General features: G+C 42.4%; 1 protein-coding gene across 3 annotated transcripts; it reads left to right on the top strand.

Moving 5' to 3' along the window:
* Positions 1–1,330: 1,330 nt before the first annotated feature.
* trmt1 (tRNA methyltransferase 1) lies at positions 1,331–21,444 on the top strand. 3 transcript variants are annotated; one of them, XM_074630934.1, is made up of 17 exons: positions 1,406–1,525; positions 1,653–1,709; positions 2,740–3,120; positions 5,617–5,806; positions 7,788–7,975; positions 8,462–8,577; positions 11,557–11,669; positions 13,144–13,292; positions 13,778–13,861; positions 14,960–15,029; positions 15,217–15,351; positions 15,541–15,626; positions 15,849–15,957; positions 16,105–16,181; positions 16,376–16,495; positions 18,727–18,841; positions 21,122–21,444. In XM_074630934.1, the coding sequence occupies exons 3-17, from the start codon at positions 2,753–2,755 to the stop codon at positions 21,194–21,196; spliced, it is 1,995 nt and encodes a 664-aa protein (XP_074487035.1). In that variant the 5' UTR covers positions 1,406–1,525; positions 1,653–1,709; positions 2,740–2,752; the 3' UTR covers positions 21,197–21,444. The 3 variants fall into 3 exon arrangements, with proteins under 3 accessions (XP_074487034.1, XP_074487035.1, XP_074487036.1); XM_074630935.1 differs by lacking the exon at positions 1,653–1,709 and adding an exon at positions 2,264–2,314 and having other exon boundaries at positions 1,431–1,525; XM_074630933.1 differs by lacking the exon at positions 1,653–1,709 and having other exon boundaries at positions 1,331–1,525.
* Positions 21,445–22,633: the final 1,189 nt, after the last annotated feature.

Below are 22,633 nucleotides of genomic sequence, written 5' to 3'. Positions count from 1 at the left end.
ATCACAGCTGTGGAGGCATTGGTATAGTTCTTTATATGTAAGCCATTAATGTATGTATATATTTATATTTTTTAATCATGACTTTTTATAGTGCTTCTTGTATTGTATTGTAATGTATTTTGTATTTTCCTCACAATGTCTGCCTGAATATACCTGTATTTACCCTCTGTCTGAAACGCTTCGTTTTAGTGCATTTCAACAGAATGCAACAGAATTGCGTTGCTAGGCAACAGCTCGGGTCCATGTTTACTTCCTGTCAGTTGATGTTATTTACATCCACTGCAACCGGAAATAAACTGGGACACATTTAGTATGTTTACGTTTAAAACTGTAAAATGGTCTAAATATTGTAGATTTGTGACATCACAAATGGACAGAAATCCTGACAGCTTGTTTCAAAGGCACAGTTTCTGAATACGGGCTGTGTGTATTTCTCCATGGATTGAGCATTTTGATAGTTTAACAGTATATATATAGCACTTCAACCTGCTTTGTAATATAAAAGACGTGAAAATCTCACTTTTTACAATATGGGACCTTTAAAACTGTGATTTTGACTTATTGGCTCTCTTCCAGACAGGGCCTCAAGAGCAGGTAATACATTATGTCAGCTGATATTGTGTTTATGGTAAATATTCCCTAACACATTTTCATTTAACCAACTAGTAAACACACACAGTAAACCTGCACCTTTCAGAGCCCTGCAGATCTGAGGTCACAGGCAGCTTCCTACTCTAATCCAGCCTTGTTTACTGCAGTGATAATAAAACATATCTCCTGTTTGATGATTAACCTAAAGCAAAAAACAACAACAGAATGACAAGAAACAAGATATAAATGCTCATTTTGCACAGTAAAGAATTCATCAAGCTTGCCATTTTTCTATGCAAACTGCAGGCCTAAGCAACACAATGCATTTTATTTATAGTCCTTATTATTAAAGTGCATCACTCTCATGTCAGCTGAATTCACTTGACTTATTCCCACATATTATTCTAAAGCCTGAGCTGCTCAGCACTGACACTGACCTGCACTGACCTTATTTTCTCTCTGAGGCAGTTTTTATCCTCCCATCCCCATCATGCCTCTGGGATATTTTGGTTAATCCATAGGCTATGTTTAGCCTTTTTCATCACAATGCATCACCAAACTTCAGGGCACTGTGAGATTAAATTAGATTATTCATGAAAGCAAGAGGCCTGATGTGTGTTTTCCAGTCTGCTCACATGTGCACTGCAGGAGAAAGTAGGCCAGTCAGAGTGTGTGAGCACTCTCTCTCTCTCTCTCTCTGTTGTCCTTACATTACACTGACATTTCCGCTTCGCGTTTCCTCACTGGGCCGTGCGAGCTTCCGTAGACATGGCTGCCTCCATGTGCTAACGTGAGATTATCCTGCAGAGACTCTGAAGCAGCGAGGAGACACTTACCTGACATTTACCTGACATTTACCTGCTCCATCACCTTCACAGTAACACCTCTGACACACACTAGGAACGTGGTGTCCGCCTGCAGAGAGACGTACCAGGTAAACGTGTTTAAAGGGTTGTCATAGCTGGTAAACAAGCTAATGCTTTAGCATCAGTTCTGTTCTGTAGCTCAAGGTTTGTTTTTCTTTCAGCAGCTTTACTCACAGTATGTGTTTGTTTATTTAGATCCCCATTAGCTTTTGCAGAGCAGCAGCTGTTCTCCCTGGTGTCCTCATAGTTAGGGTTAGTAGTAGTAGTACATTGACATGTTAACTAATCTACCTAAAACTACAGGTCAGACCAGTCTCATGTAATCCCTGATTTGACTCTACTGCTGAAACGACTGTTGTTGTTGATCGATTAGTCGCTGAAGTTATCTGTCTGAACCCCACTTTCACATTTATTTTATTTGGGAAAATACAAAAAGGGAGATTTCACTGTTTTCCCCCCCTAGGGCTGTCTGTGAGTGCATGATTATCCAGTTAATCATGATTAATCTCAAATTAATCTAACATTTCTCTGCTCTAAATGAACTTTAAAGGGGGATTTGTCAAGTATTTAATACTCTTATCAACATGGGAGTGGACAAATATGCTGCTTTATGCAAATGTATGTATATATTTATTAATGTAAATCAATGAACAACACAAAACAATGACAGATATTGATCCAGAAACCCTCACAGCATAAAACAATATGCTCAGATCATAACATGGCAAACTGCAGCCCAGTAGTAGCTGAAGGTTTGTTTTCATTCAGACACTTTACTCACAGTATTTGTTTGTTGGTTTATTTAGATCCCCATTAGCTTTTGCAGAGCAGCAGCTCTTCTTCCTGGGGTCCACATAGTAAGGCTATATCAGAGGGTGATGTTATAGGTTGATACAGATGTACATTAGACACATCCCAATCTGCATTTATTTAAACAAGGGGAGCTCTTATTGGCAGATTTCAGTGTATTGGTGTATATGTTGGCTTAACCTCAAGAAATTGCAGCGCAACAATGCCAAATGTATGTTTGAGCTAACTCAGAAGCAGTGTTGCCATAACACTGTTTGTCCACAAGCAGTGACACGTTTACTTTTTAACTGTAAAATATCAAGCTGAGCAAATATAATAAGCAAAAATGTTTGTGTTTGTGTATGATGAAAAACAAAGTGGGGTATTAGTTTCAGGAATCCAGTGTCGACCGGCTTTATATTTATCTGCACACAGCTGGAGGCGTTTTAGTTTAACTCAAAACATTCAGACGTGTCCTTTGTGTTTTCTCCAGGTGTTGTACCTTGATGCTGGTTAGGACAGCTCGGCTGTTCCCCCTCATCGTCTCCCATCATCTGCATCCTTCCTGCATTCATTCTGCCACACAGACGTTTGGTTGGAGCTTCGGCGGTACTGCTGCTGCCAGCCGGGGACTGAGATCCATGGAGCCCCTAAAACCTGCTGCCGATGTTCCCACCAGCAAACCTGCTGAACCTCCAGCAGAATATCTGAGCGTGACGGCCACGGACACGGCAGCTGACGACAAAGAGCAGATGCCTGCTGTTGGACTGTTACCCGGGGAGACGGTGGTCAAGGAGGGCAAGGCGGCCATCTTGTTTCCCAATGCTAATGAGGTGTTTTACAACCCAGTCCAGGAGTTCAACAGAGATTTGACGTAAGCATAAACTTTACGCTGAAGAAACATAACACAACAGACATGAGTGTCCTCAAGCTAATGACCCTTCCATGTCAGCCAACTGCCAGCTGAGACACCTCGCCTCTTAAATGAATACTTCACCCCCAGAATGACCGTCTGTATATCAGTTACTCACCCCGTGTTATACTGAATTCTTGAAGAAAACATTGTTTTTCTCTCATGCCTCTACGGTGAACTAAGAACCCAAAAACAGAGTAAATGATGGTCGCGTTTAAAAACAGCAAAACTATATCAAATCATACATTTACAAACTCTCACAACTCGTGTAGAATAATTCAAGTCTCATTTATCCGTATTGTATGCTCACTACTTCCACATGCATCAATGCCAAAATCTTACCAGTCTTCTAGTCTTCTTATCTAGTTCCTCAACCCGGGTCCACTGGAACCGAGAGGCATCCAGAAGCTGGCGACCCTCCAGAAACCAGGGAAATGCTCCCAAGACATTGTCTTCACCCACGTTCCCCGCCACACTAAGTGAAAACAACAAACTGTTGAGATAAACCACTTCAGCTTACAAAGGGATGCAAGGCTCCTACAAGCTAATGCAGCTTTACTCACCCAGAACACTAAACACATTTTCAGACTAAAAGAATTGGGGGACAAACGCTGCTCCCTTCCAACATCCACCAAAACAAACTCTACAACAGAAACCAGTCAGAACAGAACAACAAACTCAAAGTCACGATGCTAAATACTGAAGGTCTGTACTCCTGAAGAGTAAACTCAGTTTAGCTTTATCAAACCACAAGGGTCACAAACCAGATTGGTCAAACATAACCTAATAGTCAAGCCTCCTTCGTCACACTAAGGCTAGATCTAATCTCACCAAACAGGTTGGCATCCCGGATGAGCTCTTTAAAGTAAAACTGATTTATTTAAAGAAGCTAAATGAAGTGTGTGGATGTGTGAACATGTAGAGGTGTAAGAATACAACGATAAACCAACCAAACCAAGTAACTCAGACAGGAGAGAGACTGCTCAGTCACGCATACTGTATATACATTGATGAACAGTAACAGCATATCAGGTGTCAGACATCTCTCCCCACATCAGCTGATCGGTCTCGAGGTCGTCACGCTGTCTTTTCACTGCAGAGGCAATAAAGTAATCACAGGGAAGTGAGGTTATGCTTTCTGAGAACATGCTAGGTTGTTAAACTAGAGAGTGCACACCTCTGCCAAGGATGTACAATGCTTCAGATTTATTGTATGGAAGTACAACTATATAACAGGGATAATAGTAAATGCTAAATGTTAAATGTAGTGTAACAGCAGCAGAAGTAGAGATGCCAGTTGCACAGCGACATCCTGTAGATCCAAAGAGTGCTAACATTAGCCACCATGAGCTACTGATCGTACATCACAGTATCATTAAATAATAGAAAATAAAGAAATAGACTAAATAGCTAAACAGATATGGTGGAAGACGATCATGCTGATTGTTGGAGAATATCCTGAATCCTGTTCTGCGTCTGAACAAGGATGAATTCTGAATAATTTAAAGGGAGTCGCACTCATCACGACCAGTTGGCGCCAGTTTAATTCACGATATCGTAGCGCCACCTTCATATGCATCAAAATGTGCAGGAAATCCAGTAGGGCGTTCCTCGACCGAAGAAATCCTTAGTCGACTAACACTATCGACTAATCGATTAGTTGATTTAATCAACAGATCTGTAAAGCTGAGTTTCTCCACAGAGAATCACACAAAAGCACCACTTTAAATCTGGAGTTTAGCAGAGATGTGCTCAGAAGTTTTTTCAGTAAAAAACGACTAATCGACTAAAGAAATCTTTGTCAAGTACGACCAAAACAACCGATTACTACTAATCGGTTGTTTTGGTCTTAGACTAAGATTTCTTTAGTCGATTAGTCGTCCTTTCGGGGGTTAATTTCGCAATAATGACCGGTTCACTGTACATTATCCCGCTTATTACACAGCTCCTCACTAAGGCTGCATCCTCTTTGTTGATTAGTTGATTGATTAATCGGTCGTTTTGGTCTGAGTCTAAGATTTCTTTAGTCGATTAGTTGTTGTTTTTTAAAATGCTTTTTTTTTCAAGCTGAATGACTTATTTCCAAGAAACTTAAAAAGCTTAAATTTATTAAAATTAAATTTTATTTAATTTCAAATTTTTTATTGACTAAGAATTTCAGTCCTACTACTTACTAAAGAGATCAGATTTAAATTTTTTTTAATTAATTTAAAAAGGATTTTAATGCTTCCGCTAAAAAAAAAAATCGTCTCCTCGCCGTGTACGGAGATCAGACCTGCGTCCATAGCAACGGTCTGTTATTCGTAGCAACAGTGTGCTATAAAGAAACAACAGGCCGCAGAATGCCATAACTGACCAATCAGAATCAAGTAATAAGCTCTGTTATTTTTATGATATATACAGTACTTGTGTGTGTGTGTGTGTGTATATATATAAGAAATCCTTTTCCCTCCCCAGATGTGCGGTGATCACAGAGTATGCCAGAGAAGTAATGGCTCAGCGCGGCATGAAGGTGGTGGTGCCGGGAGAGAAAGAGAGGGTGGTGGTCTCTCTATCGGAGGACACGAACGAGGCCGACGTTCAGACGGAGGAGAAAAACGGAGCCGAGTCTCCGGCTGTAACTGCAGTAGTGGGGGAGATATGCGAGGTACGAACGGTTGTGAAGTGGCCAGTTTTATTACTAACCATATCTGAAGATAAAGCCAGGCCGGTGGTTCTGTAGCACGGAGCACGGTACCAACACTGTCAGGGTTAGTGGTTTGAGTCCCGCTGGGGTTTCCCCCGTACTAAAAATATACACACTGATGCCGGCCTGAAGAGGTTTGGATAAGGGCTTCCATCAAATGACTTATGCTAATGTTGCACCAGGTAATTTCACACTCTGGTGGCCCCAAGTGGCAGAGAGAGGTCATTAGATCCGTTTTTAAAAACTTCAAAGGATTTCATTATGTTGAAATCAAGTCATTGGGTTTCAGTAAAGACCTGAGTTTCATCCTCTTGTTTTTTTTTGTTTTTTTTTATTTGACCTTTATTTAAACAGGTAAAATCAATTGAGAACCAATTCTCATTTACAATGATGACCTGGCCAAGAGGCAGTAGCACAGTCCACACAAGTGACACAAACAGCACAGATACAATACAGTATGACAAACACATGAGAAAATGGCTAAAAACAGCATCGGTAAATTAACAAACACTATGTACAAAAAAAGGCGGATTACTGGATGTACTTTGTGAAAATGGAAGAGAGAGAGAGAAGTGAGGGCTGGTCAGCAAGTACGTTTACGGACTGAGCTGCAAAAGATGTTCAGCCACTGATGGAGATTACCCATTGTCAGCTTGCAGTGTTCGTTTGCAACAGTGACGACGTTTACATGCACAAAATATTCAGTTTTTTGCCCTTATTCTGAAAAAGACAATATTCCTACTAATTTGTTTACATGGCTAATGAAAATATATATTCCACTAATATTCCCGTTTACATGCAGCTGTTCATACTCTGATTAACGTAACCGGTGGCGAACGCAGCCTCCCTCTTTCATTCCTTCAGCCACCGTCTTGAAAAGGTCGTTGTGATATTTGTGCACATCCAGAAACCTGTTGATATCCAAGTCTTTCAAAATGTTTAAAAGTTAGACGTGTTTCTCCCTCCGACCAGAAATGTGGGCTTTTCTTTTGGGCGTGCATCTCTGTGCAAACTGCAAATCTGTAAACTGTCTCTGCAAGAGGTCGTGTGTCGCAAACCCCAACTGAGACTCATATTGTGAATGCGCTGTATACATGTCCAAAGAATGCTCCTAAAACCTGAATGATATCAGCGTATACCACATGTCTTAATCGGAAAATACTCTTTTTGGAATAAGACTGCATTCACAACATTGAGGCGTTGCGGCGATACAGGGTTACGCGGAGGTCTGGGCGAGTCACTTTAATGGCCCATTAACGGCGACGACTAACGTTGCTTGTTCCCTCACGGCTGGGTTGTACAGCAGTTACGTGATTGGCCACTGCAGTGTGACGTTGGGTTGCGTTTCTCCAAAAGCTGATTGTGTCTTTACTTTTCCGCCACTGCATTTTTTTTCGGCAACCCCTGCAGCAGCCGTGGCTGCAGACCAAACACACTATCACCATTCAAAATGAATTGAAAAACTTGTGTGAATGCAGCCTAAGGCCTAATTCAAAATATCCAAACTGTTTACATGACCCGTATCAAATTCAGAATATTGTCATATTCGGAAATAATAGCGGAATATTAGTGTGCGTGTAACCGGGCGCTCTGAAATCCAAAGAGAAAGATGCCTGCACAATTCATTCTCCTACAAGAGAGGAAGTTGTTGTATGTCAAAATCACAGTTTAGTGGTTATTTAGTTGTTAATTTGTAGGTTATGAAGTTGTAAGCGGCGAGAGAGTGCCATCGAGCTAAATTAACATTGAATAAAGTGACATTTATAATGCACATTCGGTGGCAGCACCCTCAGCTCAAATTCCAACGCCTATGCATGTCAGTAACTTTATAAGGTGGGAATGTGTCATGTTGTGTTCACAGCTTGTTTCTGCTGCCACCAAGTGGCCAAAAAAATAAATCAGTTCACGCTTTAAGATTGTTCCCTCGACTCCTTCGTTTCAGCGCGGCCTTCACGTGCTGGAGGGTCTGGCGGCGTCCGGTCTGCGCTCGGTGCGTTTCGCTCTGGAAGTCCCGGGCCTGCAGAGCGTCACCGCCAACGACTTCTCCACCAAGGCCGCGGCGCTGATCGCCAGGAACGCCCAGTACAACAAAGTCAGCCACCTGGTTCGGCCCAGCTGCAGGGACGCCAGGTACCATGACTCAGCACATTGCTGCCGGTCTGCCTCTGCCCCGGTTATTTATCTGCCTCACTGTCTGTTTGTTCCTCCTCATCCTCCTTTTCTATTTATCTTCTCTCATCTTCATTCCTCTCCAGTCTTCACCTTTGTCCTCTTGTTCTATTCACCCCTCTCCTCCTGCTCTCATCTCCTCCGTTCACGTCTCTTTGCTTTTCTTCTGTCATGAACTCTTTTGTCCCTTCTCTGTCATTCGTGCCGCTCTCCTCTTTTCTCTTTTGCCTGCTCGTCTTCATGCCTCTCTTCTTCTATCTCCTTCTCTCAACTAATCTGCTCCCCTTTTTGAAGTGGCCTTGACTCATCTTGTTTCTGCTCCTCTCTTCTCTCCATCCCTCTCTGCTCCGTTTTTTAAATTACCTTCTGCCTCCAACATGTCTTTCAGTGGTCAATGGATTTGTATAATATTTCTTTTCACTCCTCTCCCTTTGTGTTTTCCTCCAGTATGCTGATGTATGAGATGCGAGGGAAGAAGGAGCGTTATGATGTAATCGATCTGGATCCCTACGGGAGTCCTGCTTCTTTCTTGGACGCCGCTGTGCAGGCCGTCAGCGAGGGAGGTGGGTACTCCGCTCGGTCAATAATTCAATCAACTCAAATCAGCTTTTCATTCTTCTGTCTCTTCTGGGTCTACTTGAGTAACTGTGTGGTTTAGTGCCCTTGCTCCAAATAACAGCATGACTGTCTGCGACTGTCGTCTGGGAGAGTCTGATGTTAGATGCGACATAAAGAGCTTTTGGAAAAAAATGATCTCTGAGCAGCCGGGTTGATAGATATGGGGAATAAAACGGTCATTAAAGTTACTACAAAGAACTTTTAACTGGTTATGAAACCGTCTCAATTTAATACTGACGCCTCTATGTGACCTACATAAGTAAACAACCCCACAAAATCAGACCTACGGCACGCAGTTTCACCAGAAACTCCTTCACCTCGGACTCCAGCGGAGCAACCAGCCCGCCGTTGACAGACAGACCCAGATCCGGCTTCGCTGCCGCCTGCGACCTGCAGTCGGAGCTCCGGTGGGAGGTGGAGAGCTAGCGGCTCCTCTTCCGGCCAGGAGCAGAGCTTCGCCTCGCTGGGAGCCAGCGCCACGCTGCTGGAGGCCCAGGCCGTATTGCTGGGCCCGCTGGAGGGAAGGGAGGCACGGGAGAACCAGGACTATGCGGACCTTGCCCTGAATATGACAACCAAAAGCAGAAATGCAAGTCTCATGAAGATGTTCAAAGAAAATGACTACATTTTCGACTACAATATTTACTTTTATCCTGAATATCATAACTTCAGCGTGGACCCTGCTGCACTTAAATGAGAGGTTTTCTAAAGGGACTCTGGTGCTTGGAAACACTACCGCTTTGTCCACAGGGACCGCCAAAAGCAACACAGAATAATAGTTCCTCGTAGTCGCTTTAAAAAACAAGACTTGGTCCAAAGCGAGTATATGTCTGGACCGTGTACGGTCAGTGTGTTCATTTGTGGCTAAACTGTTCCACTAATAGTCAGAGATCATGTCTATAATGTTAAATCCAGCGGTACATGTCCACCAGGTCCGGCGAGGACACCAGGGGACGTGCTGGTCCACTCAACTGGCCGTTGAAGCGGTGACGTACCCTATCGTTGAATGCACCTGATTGGTCCTGTTATTCCGTTTTAACAATCCACCAAAATCTACTTCTGAAAGCATTTTAAGCGAGAAATAGGCAATGATGCAACGGCTGAATCTGGTTTCATTTTAGAACTAGAGCGCCTAGTTTCACAGCTTGGTCCAAGTTTCGTGAGCCGGACGCGTCCCGCTGTTCTCCACCTTTTCATTTTGAAAGAGCAACGGCCAATAAAGGAAACTCCAACACTCGGCCGACCAGTCGTGTAACTTCATCACTCGTCATCTATAAGATCTGACCTCTGTGGCCTTTACAACAGTTGTACCTGCGGTCTCTTCTTGGTGAAGTTAATGGATTAAAAAAAAGAAACAGTTGCGTTGCTCTTCTTTTTCAGATGAAAGCGTGACACATAGCCACGAATATGTGTCATTCTCAAACAACATAACTGCTTAAAACCAATCATCCCTGAAAGACTGTTTTTTTTTTCTACTCACCATTCTTCTTATGGATTTGGTTGACATTCATGTGAAAGACATGCACTCAAATCACATAACATCAAGTCGACGGTTGGATCAGAAGTAGGTCAGATATTGTTTGTGAAATCGTTTTTTATTGTTTGCTTTTATCCCATTTGAGTCTAAAGATGAGTTTGCTTTATAGGACCGTACAATGAACGGTGTTTACAAACAAAGATGAAAAAAAATTGTGGTTGTATAAATGTAATTTATGGTGTTGTTAGATTGCTGCCAGACCGACAAGCGGGAAAGCAAAACGTTTTTTGACCTCAGTGAAAATGTTGTTTTTGAAAGGCTAAACGCCAACAGATATGGATTGAAGCAGAATATTTCGTTAGATAAAAACTAGGGCTGTCAATCGATTTAAATTATTTAATCGCATGATTGTCCATAGTTAATCGCAAATTAATCACACATTTTTATCTGTTCAAAATGTACCTTAAAGACAGATTTGTCAAGTATTTAATCCTCTTATCAACATGGGAGTGGACAAATATGCTGCTTTTTGCAAATGTATGTATATATTTTATTATTGTAAATCAATTAACAACACAAAACAATGACAGATATTGTGCATAAACCCTCACAGGTACTGCATTTAGCATAAAACAATATGCCCAAAACTTGCCCCAAACTGCATGTGATTATCATAAAGTGGGCATGTCTGTAAAGGGGAGACTCGTGGGTACCCAGAGAACCCATTTAAATTCACATATCTGGAGGTCAGAGGTCAAGGGACCCCTTTGAAAATGGCCATGACGGTTTTTTCCTCGCCAACATTTAGCGAAAGTGTGGAATGTTATTTAGCCTCCTTCGCGATAAGCTAGTGTGACATGGTTGGTACCGATGGATTCATCAGGCTTTGTAGTTTCATATGAAATATGTATGTTCACTCTAGCTTTAAAAATGAGCCGCTACAACTTAAAAATCGCAAGTTGCGTTAATGAGTTAAAGAAATTGCGTTATTATCGTGTTAACTTTGACAGCCCTAATATAAATGTAATTTATGGTGTTAGATTGCTGCCAGACCGACAAGCGGGAAAGCAAAACGTTTTTTGACCTCAGTGAAAATGTTGTTTTTGAAAGGCTAAACGCCAACAAATATGGATTGAAGTTGAATATTTCGTTAGATAAAGACATGTTATATAAATGTTGGCTTTTGGACTTTACAACACTCTGGAGTTATTGGGAATGTTTGGATCACAGGAGTCAGAAACAATCCTACGCAGACACCGCTGGAGTCTAATTCCACTGCGTCGCATTCGAATGTTGATTTAGAATTTGAAAATCAACGTTATGAACGAAGCTTCGAACTATTCAGTACAGCCCGATGTGTGTGACCCATGTTTTAACGGTGGTCTTTAATATCCACTGCTCTTCTCTCTTTGCTGACTCACTGCCTCTTTGTTCCTCTGTCTCTCAGGTCTGTTGTGTATAACATGTACAGACATGGCGGTGATGGCAGGAAACAGTGGAGAGACCTGCTACAGCAAATACGGTTCAATCTCCATCAAAACCAGATACTGCCATGAGATGGTGAGTACACACACACACACACACACACACACACAACATGCACGTGGAGTACATGCACAGACATGTCTCCGTGTTTGCATTCATAATGTGTTGATCCTTTTAGTGAAGCAGTGTGTACAGTATGTGTGGCTCTGTCACAGTAAACGCTGCCATGGATTCTGGCCTGAGGCTACAAGTTAGTGAACTGAGAGTGTGTGTGTGTGTGTGTGTGTGTGTGTGTGTGCGCTTGTATTTCTTGTACTCACCAGGGGACTTTTTTCTTTCACAAGGATAGAAAGATGAGAAAATAATGCTCCATACTGATGACATTTTGCAGCTCCTGGCATCATTAAAGTTCTGATCCGGGCTCCGTTAAGTTATTCAGCTCACTGAGGAGATGGAGGTGTGAAGTCTGCAGCTCACCGCGGCTGTTCCTTCTGCTTTCTTTACTCCCTGCAATATTTAAAGCAACAATATGCAAGAATTGGTATTTTTGCGATTTGGCGCCCTCCTACAGATTCAGAGTGCAGTTCACTTTTACTCCTTTAACACCGAGGACTCAACCCAGGTCGAGAGGTGAGTCAGACCATGGTCGATTTCGATGTGAATGGCACGGACTAGGGTTGCTAACAACCGGGCCGGAACAAATCTATTTGGTTGTAAAATGAGGGCGCAAAGTCGTAATGCAACTGTCAGAGGTCGCCTTCGCCGTGGCTCAAACAGACGGAGCGACGGCAGGAAGGTTTTCAGATACATTGGAGGAGAACAACGCCGATATGTGGCGAGACTTTGAGGCTGGGGAGCTGCTGGCCGTCCGCGGTGAGGAAGAAAAAAGCAGTAGATGACGGGATGAGAGACAACGTAGTGTAACGTTAAACGAACATAACAAGGCTGCTGAATGAGAGGCATTCACAGTTACGTTACACAGAAACACACCGTGTAAGCCGACCACCTCGCGTTACCGCCAGCTCTTTTTAAAGCGTGTTTGCACATTTTCTATTTGTAACGTCCCCTTTTTTAACTTTTTTATTTTTCCAAATAAACCCGCAAAAAGATCCATCTGTCGCCGGTTCCATCTGTTCATCATTGATCATTGATTCCACCATCGTCTCCTCTCTATAATCCTCCAGACCTTTATTCCAGAATAAAGGAAGTGGGTACTGCAAGCTGCAGTTGCTTCAATTAAAGAGCAAACACATGAGCAACATGCTGCCCTGTTAACGCTCTGTATGATGATGTCGTGTGTTTTGTCATACCTGCTGTTGCTGCTGTGATTCAATGTTGTCTTGTTATGTGTTGATGCTGCTATTTGACCCCGTCTTGGCTACGTCTCACTTGTTTTAGTCTCAGTGTGACTTCCTGGTTAAATGAAGGTTATATATTTTAGTTTATAATCTTCATTTAGCTGTAAATGGCGCAAGAAGAAGATTTCACACCAAGAAGAATAGAAACTGACTGTGTGCTTCTCTTACTTCCCCCCCCCCCCCCCCTGCAGGCTCTTCGTATCATCCTCCACAGTCTGGACCAGAGGGCGGGGGTGTACCAGCGATACATCCAGCCTCTGCTGTCCGTCAGTGTCGACTTCTACATCAGAGTCTTTGTTCGTGTCTTCACGGGACAGGCCACTGTCAAAAACTCAGCCAGGTGCTCACACACACACACACACACACACACACACACACACACACACACACACACACACACACACACACACACATATACTGTCTTCAGAGGATATATGATGAAGGTTGAATGAAGCTGAAACTGGGTCACTGCAGCAGCAGAACCTGGTGAGATAAAGATGAGATTATTAAGAATAGTGAATAGTGTAAGTACAGTTTACAGACAGGATTAACGTGCCTGTGTCTATATAAACAGCTGTGCACATACATATATACATACATTATATATGTAGATTGTGCCTGTGTATGTCGCTTTTTGTCGTTCGTCTCCTGTCTGTCTGTCTCACACCGTTTTCCCCCCCGACTATGTTAAAGCGTCTTTGAGAATATTATAAAGCGCTATATAAATCTAATATATTATTATTATTATTATTATTACATGCATTGACATGCTCACAGAGAAATAGTTAGTTCTAACAGGAATGCTCTCTCCGTCTTGTGTTGCAGTAAACAGGCTCTGGTCTACAACTGTGTCGGCTGCGGGTCTTTTCACTTACAGAGGATGGGCCGGAGAACAAGCAACGGAAAACAGTAAGACGGTCCAGTACAACTTCTTCTTCTTCTGTTGTTGTTCATGTCTTCAGGTGGCGTTGCTCTCCCGTCCTGTTGGGAAATGATTCTGACAGCCTGCCAGAACTTCCTGTAATTGGTCCAAAAGTCTGAACCATCCCCCCAAAATGTTTTCACACTAGAAAAAGAACCGAACCACGAATCAGTTTGATCTGAATCGTTGACCCCGTCTTCTTTGTCGGACCGAGGTTCGGCGGTTTAGTTTCACAGTTTCACAGCTGTAATTTTGGTTCAGATCAAACTGAAACGTCCGAACCAAACGAGGTAGATTAGAGTTGTTAACTAGAATGGCACTCGAAGAGCGCGGACCTCCACCAAGCTGCCCGAGTACGATTGCCCTCCCCCCCTCTCCGTTCAGCTTGCTTCATCCACGTGTATTTGTGTTTATGTTGAGATCAGCTGTACGTAGCGGAGCGTCATAAAACACTTCATTCAAACTGGACAGAAACAAAATAAAACTCACCTAAACCGTCGTCGTTACTCTTTCCAACAATCACCAAGTGTGCTTTGGTCAAACTCGACTCTTAATTTCACAGAGTTTAATGTGAAAAAACGCAGAATCTACAGGTGTCTCCACCCCGTCCCTCCACCCCGTCCCTCCACCCCGTCCCTCCACCCCGTCCCTCCACCCCCCGCTCTCTCTCTGTCCCTCTCTCTGCAGGCAGAAGGAAAGAGGCAGGGTGAAAGCGTCATCAGTTACACTGTGCATGTCCTAAAGCCTGTGGTGTTAATGCACAGGCTGAGTGGAGTTATTAAAAAAAATTCCCGAAGACGGATCATGATCCGGATCACCACCAAAATCTAATGGATTGTTCATTGTGCCACACATCACCCCTCCAAAAGATTTAACTCAAATCCATCGCGGACTTTTGGAGTAATCCTGCTAACAGACAAACAAACACACTAACTAACTAACGCCGGTGAAAACAGAACCTCCTTCCTAGGCCATGGGCCTTGGCAGAGGTAATAGAGTTGTGACAGCTGAGTAGCGTCTCTTGGTTGTATCTGTCTCCGGTCGACAGCGTGTGTGTAGTGAAGATGAATCTTCTGTGATTTCAGTATGAAGTATTCTGCTGCCACCGGACCTCCAGTTGGACCAGAGTGTGAACACTGTGGACAGAGACATCAGGTGAGACACATATACACACATACAGTAGTAACACATAATGTAAACTCCCTGGTGTGTTCTGTGTTTATAGTTATACCCAGGATGCCGTTTATTAGCAGGTGTCAACTGTGTGAAAACCTCTCTGCTTGTTTGTAGTTATTATCACTGTACGAACAGTCCAGCTGAAGCCCGTCTGTCCTCTCTGTAGATGGCCGGTCCGATGTGGGCAGAGCCAATCCACGACACGGCATTTGTCCAGAAGGTTTTGTCTGCGGTGTCGGGGAACCCGTCTCGATTTGGGACGTCCAAACGCATCGAGGGCATGCTCAGCATGGTGACCGAGGTATTTCATTTCCCTTCTATATACAGTACGCTGTCATTCTATGTTTCCATCTTTTGTCTGGTGGGTGCGGTTCGCTGCATCGGGTAACTTCACATTGTGTGAAACATATGTTGTGTTTTTTAAAGATGTGTGATTTGTCTTCCTGCTGGACGAACACATGATCACCTCTGATGTGCTGTTTTGTTTCAGGAGTTGGAAGATGTGCCTCTTTATTACAGCGTGGACAGTCTGAGCAGCACGATACACAGCAACACCCCCCCCCTGCTGCAGTTAAGGTAAACACACACACACACACACACGCACACGCACACACACACACATTTCCAGGCTTCAGTCTTTCTCTCAACATTTCATGTCTTGTCTGAGACACATATATGTAAATGAATCTGAACATTTCAGCGTGTGCTGTCAGATGTTCCTCCTTGAATCAGCTGCTTCTACGTCTCTCTCTCTCTCTCTCTCTCTCTCTCTCTCTCTCTCTCTCTCTCTCTCTGCAGGTCGGCTCTCCTTCACGCCGGTCACCGGGTTTCCCTCTCTCACGCCTGTAAGAACGCCCTCAAGACGGACGCTCCTCCTGCAGCCATCTGGGACATCATGCGATGCTGGGTAAACAACAACTACTACTACTAAAGCTATTTTTAATAAGCCTGAACCCCCAAGTCAGAAGCTGAAGGTATGAAACTGCTCTCCTGAATCACACAATGCATCATTTTCACTTACACTCGTGTCTGTTTGATTGGTCGTCTGTCACAGGAGAAGGCCAATCCTGTGAAGAGAGAGAAGCTGTCAGAGACGAGCCCCGCTTTCAAGATCCTGTCCTCCGAGCCCAGGTGAGACCACGTCCTCGACTCCACAGTTAGATAGTTTATACTATTGTGTTAAAGAAGTACAATGCAGAGACTTAACCTGCAAACCTGTAATATTAATATAGTTTATTTACATTTAACATTCTCACACAAACACATTTTGTGTAACCTTGAAGTGTTCTTACCCAACATGTTTGTGTGTGTGTGTGTGTGCGCAGCTCAGAGGCGTGTTTCACGGTGAGGGAGGACGCCAACCCTCAGTCCCGTAAACGCCACCTGACCCGGTTCCAGGAGAATCCGCAGGCCTTCTGGGGACCCAAAGCTCGCGCCAGATCTGGGTAACTAACACGCCCTCTATGCTCCCAGGACACACACACAACTCATACACACTGACTGACTAACACACAACAAGCGGTCGTTGGGGCGGGCAAAAAAATTGATTCACTTACGTATTGCGATTTGTATTTTTTTATGATTTTGAAATATATATTTTTAACAAAAGAATCTATACATATATTTGCTTAATTTGAGTCTATGTGGAGGTAGAAGGAAGTTACCACTTTTATTGTGGTAGTCTGAGTAACGTGACGTCATATCCGTTCCATATCCGTCAACCAAAACAAACCTCAGCGAGCCGAAACTAGAAAGTATGAAACGTTGGAGGGTCTGCGTGGATACGACCTGCACCCTCCCATGTTAAACCCAGCGTGGTAAACACTACACATCCAGTAAAGGATGGAAACACTTTGGGTTTCACACATTGACAGGAAAAGCAGAGCTAGACAGAGCAGAGCTAAAGCTGCATGCTGACTCTGTAATCACATTAAATCGTAACATCGAATCGTCACCCAAGAATCTTGATCGTATCGAATCGTGACATACTGTAGGTGAATCGTCTCAGCTCTAGCAGCCGTAGTTCTGAGGATGGTCAAAGATAAGACGCCATTTCTTAATGCGTTAAAAACGGGACTTCAGTGTTTATTTCGTATCGTTATTTAATAACTATGATGAAACATGTTTGTCAACAACTATTTTATTTCCATGACTAAGACGAGACGATGACGGGACGCCAGCACCGACGTCATAAAACACTAACGATGACGAACAAAGACGAGAACAAAATGTAGTTTTCAAATGTTTTAATTTGACCAAAATGTCTTTTTATTTTCGTCACCTCCCTCCTTCTGTTCCTCTCTCTCTATCTCTCTCTATCTCAAACACACGACAACGACAGTTATGCTACTATAATGCATAAAGTTGGCGGTTTGCCGGCCGGGTTCTGGTTATTGATTAATGCATATTTTTGGATGTCGGGTGGGTGGATCGGCTCTCATAACGAGCTGCAACTGAACCGCGCGTCATTAATGAGCTCAGTTAGGAGGACTCTGAGTAACTGTCTGCAAAAACTACATTCTTCATCATTCAACCTCTTGTTATTCATCAGATAAGAGATACGATACAATGTTATGGGAAATAAGTCAGACTAAAATGACAGAAATGTTTAATATATCCTGATGTTTAAGCAGGACTACGACGAAATAAAATATAGAGCTGACAAAATTAAGAGAGAAAACATTTTGACTAAAATCAGATGACTTTTCGGCGACTAAAACTACAACGTTTCGAGTTGTCATCAAATAAAACTGGACCAAAACTATGACTAAAAACGACTAAAATGGGTTTAAAACTAATCAGCATTTTCGTCTGAAGACTCATCATTATGCGACGCATCATTAATGAGCAGTAGGACTCGGGAGGACTCGGAGTAACTGTCTGCAAAGCTGCATTCTTCATCATTCATCCTGTGTTATTCATCAGATAATGACGAGACAAGACTGGATTGACTGAAATGTTCAATATAATCTGATGACTAAAAAAGAACATTTGACACAGGACTAAGATTAAATAAAAAAATAGCTGACAAAATTAAGAGAAAACATTTTGACTAAAATCAAATGACTATTTGCCGATTAAAATTGGACTAAAAGGTTTTGAGTTGTTGTCGACTAAAACTATGAAGGATAAACGTGACTAAAACTAATCAGCATTTTCATTTTAAGACTAACACTAAATCTAAAATAGCTGCCAAAATTTACACCGGCTGCCCATCAGCTGTTATCCTGGAAATGTGTCTCCTAATTACAAACCCCAATTCATAAACACAATGAGTTTGAATATGAATAATAACAGGTTAAATTATTGCATGAAAGAGCTGATTTCTCATTAAAATGATGCACCAAATCATCACATTTAAATGTCAAGCTGAATTTAGAGAGAAAATTTTTCCATAATTTTCAAATATTTTATTAACCTGACTAAAATAAAATTTAAAGATATAATATACAGCTTTTTTATGTGTCCTGTAAACACCCTGAACTAGTCACGTATACTGGTGAGAGTTATTTTAGAGAATAAAACCCTTCATAATAAACTCTCCTTCCGTTTTGCTTTGCTCCTTGTACATGTTGCTTCTCCATCTCCTTCCCCTTTCAATCTCCCTCCTCTTCTTCCTCCTCCTCCTCCTCCTCCTCCTCCTCCTCCACCTCTAACCTTTCGTTCTCTCCTCCAGCGGCGGCATTGTTACTTCCCTGCAGGACAAGAGGAAGAAGTGCCAGAACAAGAGGAAGAACCAGATCACAGACTCTTCTGAGCTGAAAAACTTTCACTGCAAAAAGTTCAGACAGGTCAGTTCACCTGCAGTCGGCCGCGCTGCCATCGCATCACATTTACTTTAGACGAGAAAGTACTGAATGTTCAGCCTCTGAAATATACCGTAGGACAGCTGGGATCCGAACATGTTTCTGTCTATTTACTGCTCCTAAACATTGATCAGACAGAGGACGGCTCTCTGATGGTTTCCTGTAGGTGGAACTCTTTGTTAAGACACATTTCTTCCCGTGTAACAAAGGTTATTTTCTTGGAAATAACAACCTAATGTTGTTTTTTTTCTTTGTAGAAAAGACATTTTCTTCTGGAAAAGTCCGACCTGACTCTGTTCTTTTCCTAGAACAGCAGAGGAAGTAAACGATATGATCCAGTCACTTCAGTGCTGGAAGATAAAACTGTCTAATAACACCAACGTTCATTAATGATTTATTATGAATCATTCAGAAATCCTCACTTCCATTCTAGCAAGGAAATAAACCCATCTGAGCATAGAAATAGAACAGGAGTAGAACGGACATTGGAACGGTTTGTCGTGGTTATTTGACTCGATCAAAAGAAAATGTTGATTGTTGTTATGGTCGTCTGTCGAGCCGTAAAGTTTTACTAGTTAAAGGCTCATTAAGTGTCCAACGGACACCGGTAGAAACTTGAGATGAACAGCTGTAGCCTATTATAACGAGGGCTGTCCTCAACCAAAGAAATTCTTAGTCGACTAAATAGTTAATTTAATCAACTAATGGATTAGTTTAAATCTGCTGTTTACCAGAGAAGTTTCTTAGAAATAAGTTAACAGCTTGAAAAAACCAACGACTAATGGAGAGTATCCTGAATCCTGTTCTGTCTTTGTACAAGGATGAATTGTGAATGATTTAAAGTGAGTCACACTCATCACGATGTCGTAGCACCACCTACATATGCATCAAAGTTTGCAGGAAATCCAGTCGGACGGTCCTCAACCAAAGAAATCCTTATTCAACAAACATTGTCAATTAATCGATTATATGATTTAATCAACAGATCTGTAAAACGGAGTTTCTCCACAAAGAATCTCACAAAAGCACCACTTTAAATCTGTTTACCAGAGATGTGCTTAGAAGTTTCTTAGAATCAGTCATTCAGCATGAAAAAAAGCATAAAAAACTGACTAATCGACTAAAGAAATCTTAGTCAACTTAGACCAAAACGACTGATCGAGGTTGCAGCCCTGATTATAACCAATTATATATACATCTAATCACTTCACATCATCAAAGTCACACAATAACAGAAACTAATTAACAGATCGAGGCAGCGGTAGACCAGCAACCCCCACTCTGAGAGGTAAAATGACTGTTTTTGTGAATGGAGTCTGGTGGCGTTGGAGAGAGCATAGATAACGGCTTCATTTCCCCGTCAGAAAGGGCTGTCTGACGGCGAAGTAAAGCGGTGAAAATATTCTAAATACTGCGTACACTTAAACCGATATTGATGTTATTAGGTGGCTTAAATACGTTTTTGCTTGCGGTAGATAATAAACTGACATACAACCCCCCTTCAGAACGTTAGTTACTGCTAAACCTCCCCTCAGTGGGTCCGCGTCGCCACAGTTTAGTTTAGTTTATGCGGAAATTATCCCGCTACACCGGTCGCTATGGTAACGACACACATAAAAGTGACCTCTTGTTCTTTAGGATTCTGTAAAAAATAATTAATTTGCTGCTTTTTTAGCATTGTTAATGTTTTTATTTTAAAAGCACAACAAAATAAAAGATGATTAATAACCTGGTTTCTATCCAGCAGTTTATTACAGCTGAGTTTCAGCACATCATGATCTTTATGATCATATTGATCATACTGATTATATCTATTATCTCACAGTGATGGACTTTTACGTATTATGTTTTATGTCTTATGTTGTGTATTTATTGTCATGTGGTTGTTTTTTGTCTCCCTGCCCCGGGACAACAGATGCAAATTAGCTTCTAGCTGCAAAAATAAATGATAAATTAATTAAATCAAATATATATAATGTTGGCAACAGAAGTCTCACGGAATTAAAGTTACTTAAATACTAATCACACAGATGAAGTCTTCGTGTCCTGGGTGGAAGGAGACGGTGGACACATGCTGGTGAATTAGTCGTCTCCATCAGCTGCTCTGGCAGAACGCCACGACTCACCGGTTGGTGTTCTGCCAGAGAAGCTGAGTGCTTTCACCCGCCGCAGCCAAAACGTCCCTTTTAGCTATTTTAGAGTCGGTAATATAACATCAGCCTCTCGGAGGATTGTTATTTATGTTATTGTCTTTTCTTTTTAAAGGGAGTATGTACACATGGAGAGAAATGCTGCTACGCCCACAACCCGGTGCAGACGGACGAAGAGAAGATGGAGTGACAGATTCTGTCTCTTAACTTCGTCGTTGTTTTTTTTTTTTTAATAATTTTATTTCTGGAGCTTGAATGTGTTAGAGCAGCCTGGATGAAGTGAGTATGATGACCTGCAATCAGAGACTATGTGGATAGTTTAGGGACTAAAACCTAGAAACTGTTAATACGCAGCAGAACTAGTTTTACACCAGAGCTTTTTTTTTTGTTTTAGCTTCCTTTGTTATTTCGGTCCAATAAAGTCTCACGCTGACTTTACATGTGTTCTTTTGTTGTTCTTTTGGTCGGCGTTCAGGTGGTGAGTGTTAGTTTTAATCACCATGATGTTATAGTGTGACAGTCGTCCCTTTCACACCTGCAGTTCAGGAACATTTCCTGCATGGGCTCATGTGTGAACGAGAGCAGGGATCGATATTCAGGGAACTCTGAACCGCCACCTCAAGACCTCGTTAACATTTCAGGGAGAATGGCGGTACGGCTGTGTTGTGAATGAAAGCAGTAACGTTGCCGGGACCAGCAGCACGTAAAGGGTTACGTCTGTCTGACGGAAGACGCTTTCACGTGGAGCGAGTGAGTGAACCAATCACAAGACTCCGCTGATGATGTATTTGAATCCGTGACTTGTTTACGGTTTAGCATTTACGACAGTGCTGTCGCGGTGATTTGATAACTAACAAACAATAGAGCGCTCCAGGGATGACGTACTTTTGTAGGTCGACCAGGAAGTTAGCGTCGCCCTGGTTCCCTCCGCTAACAGCCAATGAGATCGTTCCATTGGGTTTTGGATTATTGCAGAGAATCAGCTCTGTGGCAAACACACGTTTATGATTCTTACACGTTTTTTGTTCAGCAAGAAAATCTCCACAAATGAACGTCACTTTATGATTTTTGAAGCGTGAATGCAATCACCAGAAGTAAGAAGCTAACGTTATGCTATAAAGGAACTACACTACGGTCACAGGAGGCTGTAAAGGAGGACGAGTCGGCGTGATGACGTTTAGTCGTCTCATTCAGCCGCTTGTTGGAAACCTTTTTTGAGACACGTAGAAGCTTCTAAATTCACCAGTGGGGTATTTACTGACGTATATTATGTCGTAGAAAACGTGAAAGCCTCCTCAGCTTGTGTTAACCACAGACCTTATTTCAGACATCGAACTAAAAACCTGTTGACTTCCAGTTGAGGGAACAGGAAGCGCTAAAACACTAACTCATTTCTGGGTTTTAGGACTCATTCCTGCAGCTCTCTATACAATTTCTTGTTTGCAAACAAGGTCCTTTTCTTCAAGAAAGGCTGCTAACTGATAATAAGAGACGTCTCCCCCCTCACCGTGTGCACGTACATCTGGCCTCGCCACGTCTAAAATCATCTTAACGTTTTTTGTTGAAGACGTCTTTAGGGAGAAAACGGGATGTCGGTGGAAGTGTAGCTGTGACATCAACATGCAGG

The sequence above is a fragment of the Sebastes fasciatus genome, chromosome 3 (assembly GCF_043250625.1).
Source record: "Sebastes fasciatus isolate fSebFas1 chromosome 3, fSebFas1.pri, whole genome shotgun sequence".
NCBI lineage: Eukaryota > Metazoa > Chordata > Actinopteri > Perciformes > Sebastidae > Sebastes > Sebastes fasciatus.
Note: the sequence above shows the minus strand (reverse complement) of the source record. Positions and strands in the feature narration are given on the sequence as shown.

Coding starts and splice junctions, on each gene's coding strand:
- trmt1 (XM_074630933.1), top strand. CDS start 2,753: ATGCTGGTTAGGACAGCTCGGCTGTTCCCCCTCATCGTCTCCCATCAT. Junction 3,121..5,616: donor GAGTTCAACAGAGATTTGAC/GTAAGCATAAAC, acceptor TTCCCTCCCCAG/ATGTGCGGTGATCACAGAGT. Junction 18,842..21,121: donor ACTGCAAAAAGTTCAGACAG/GTCAGTTCACCT, acceptor TTCTTTTTAAAG/GGAGTATGTACACATGGAGA.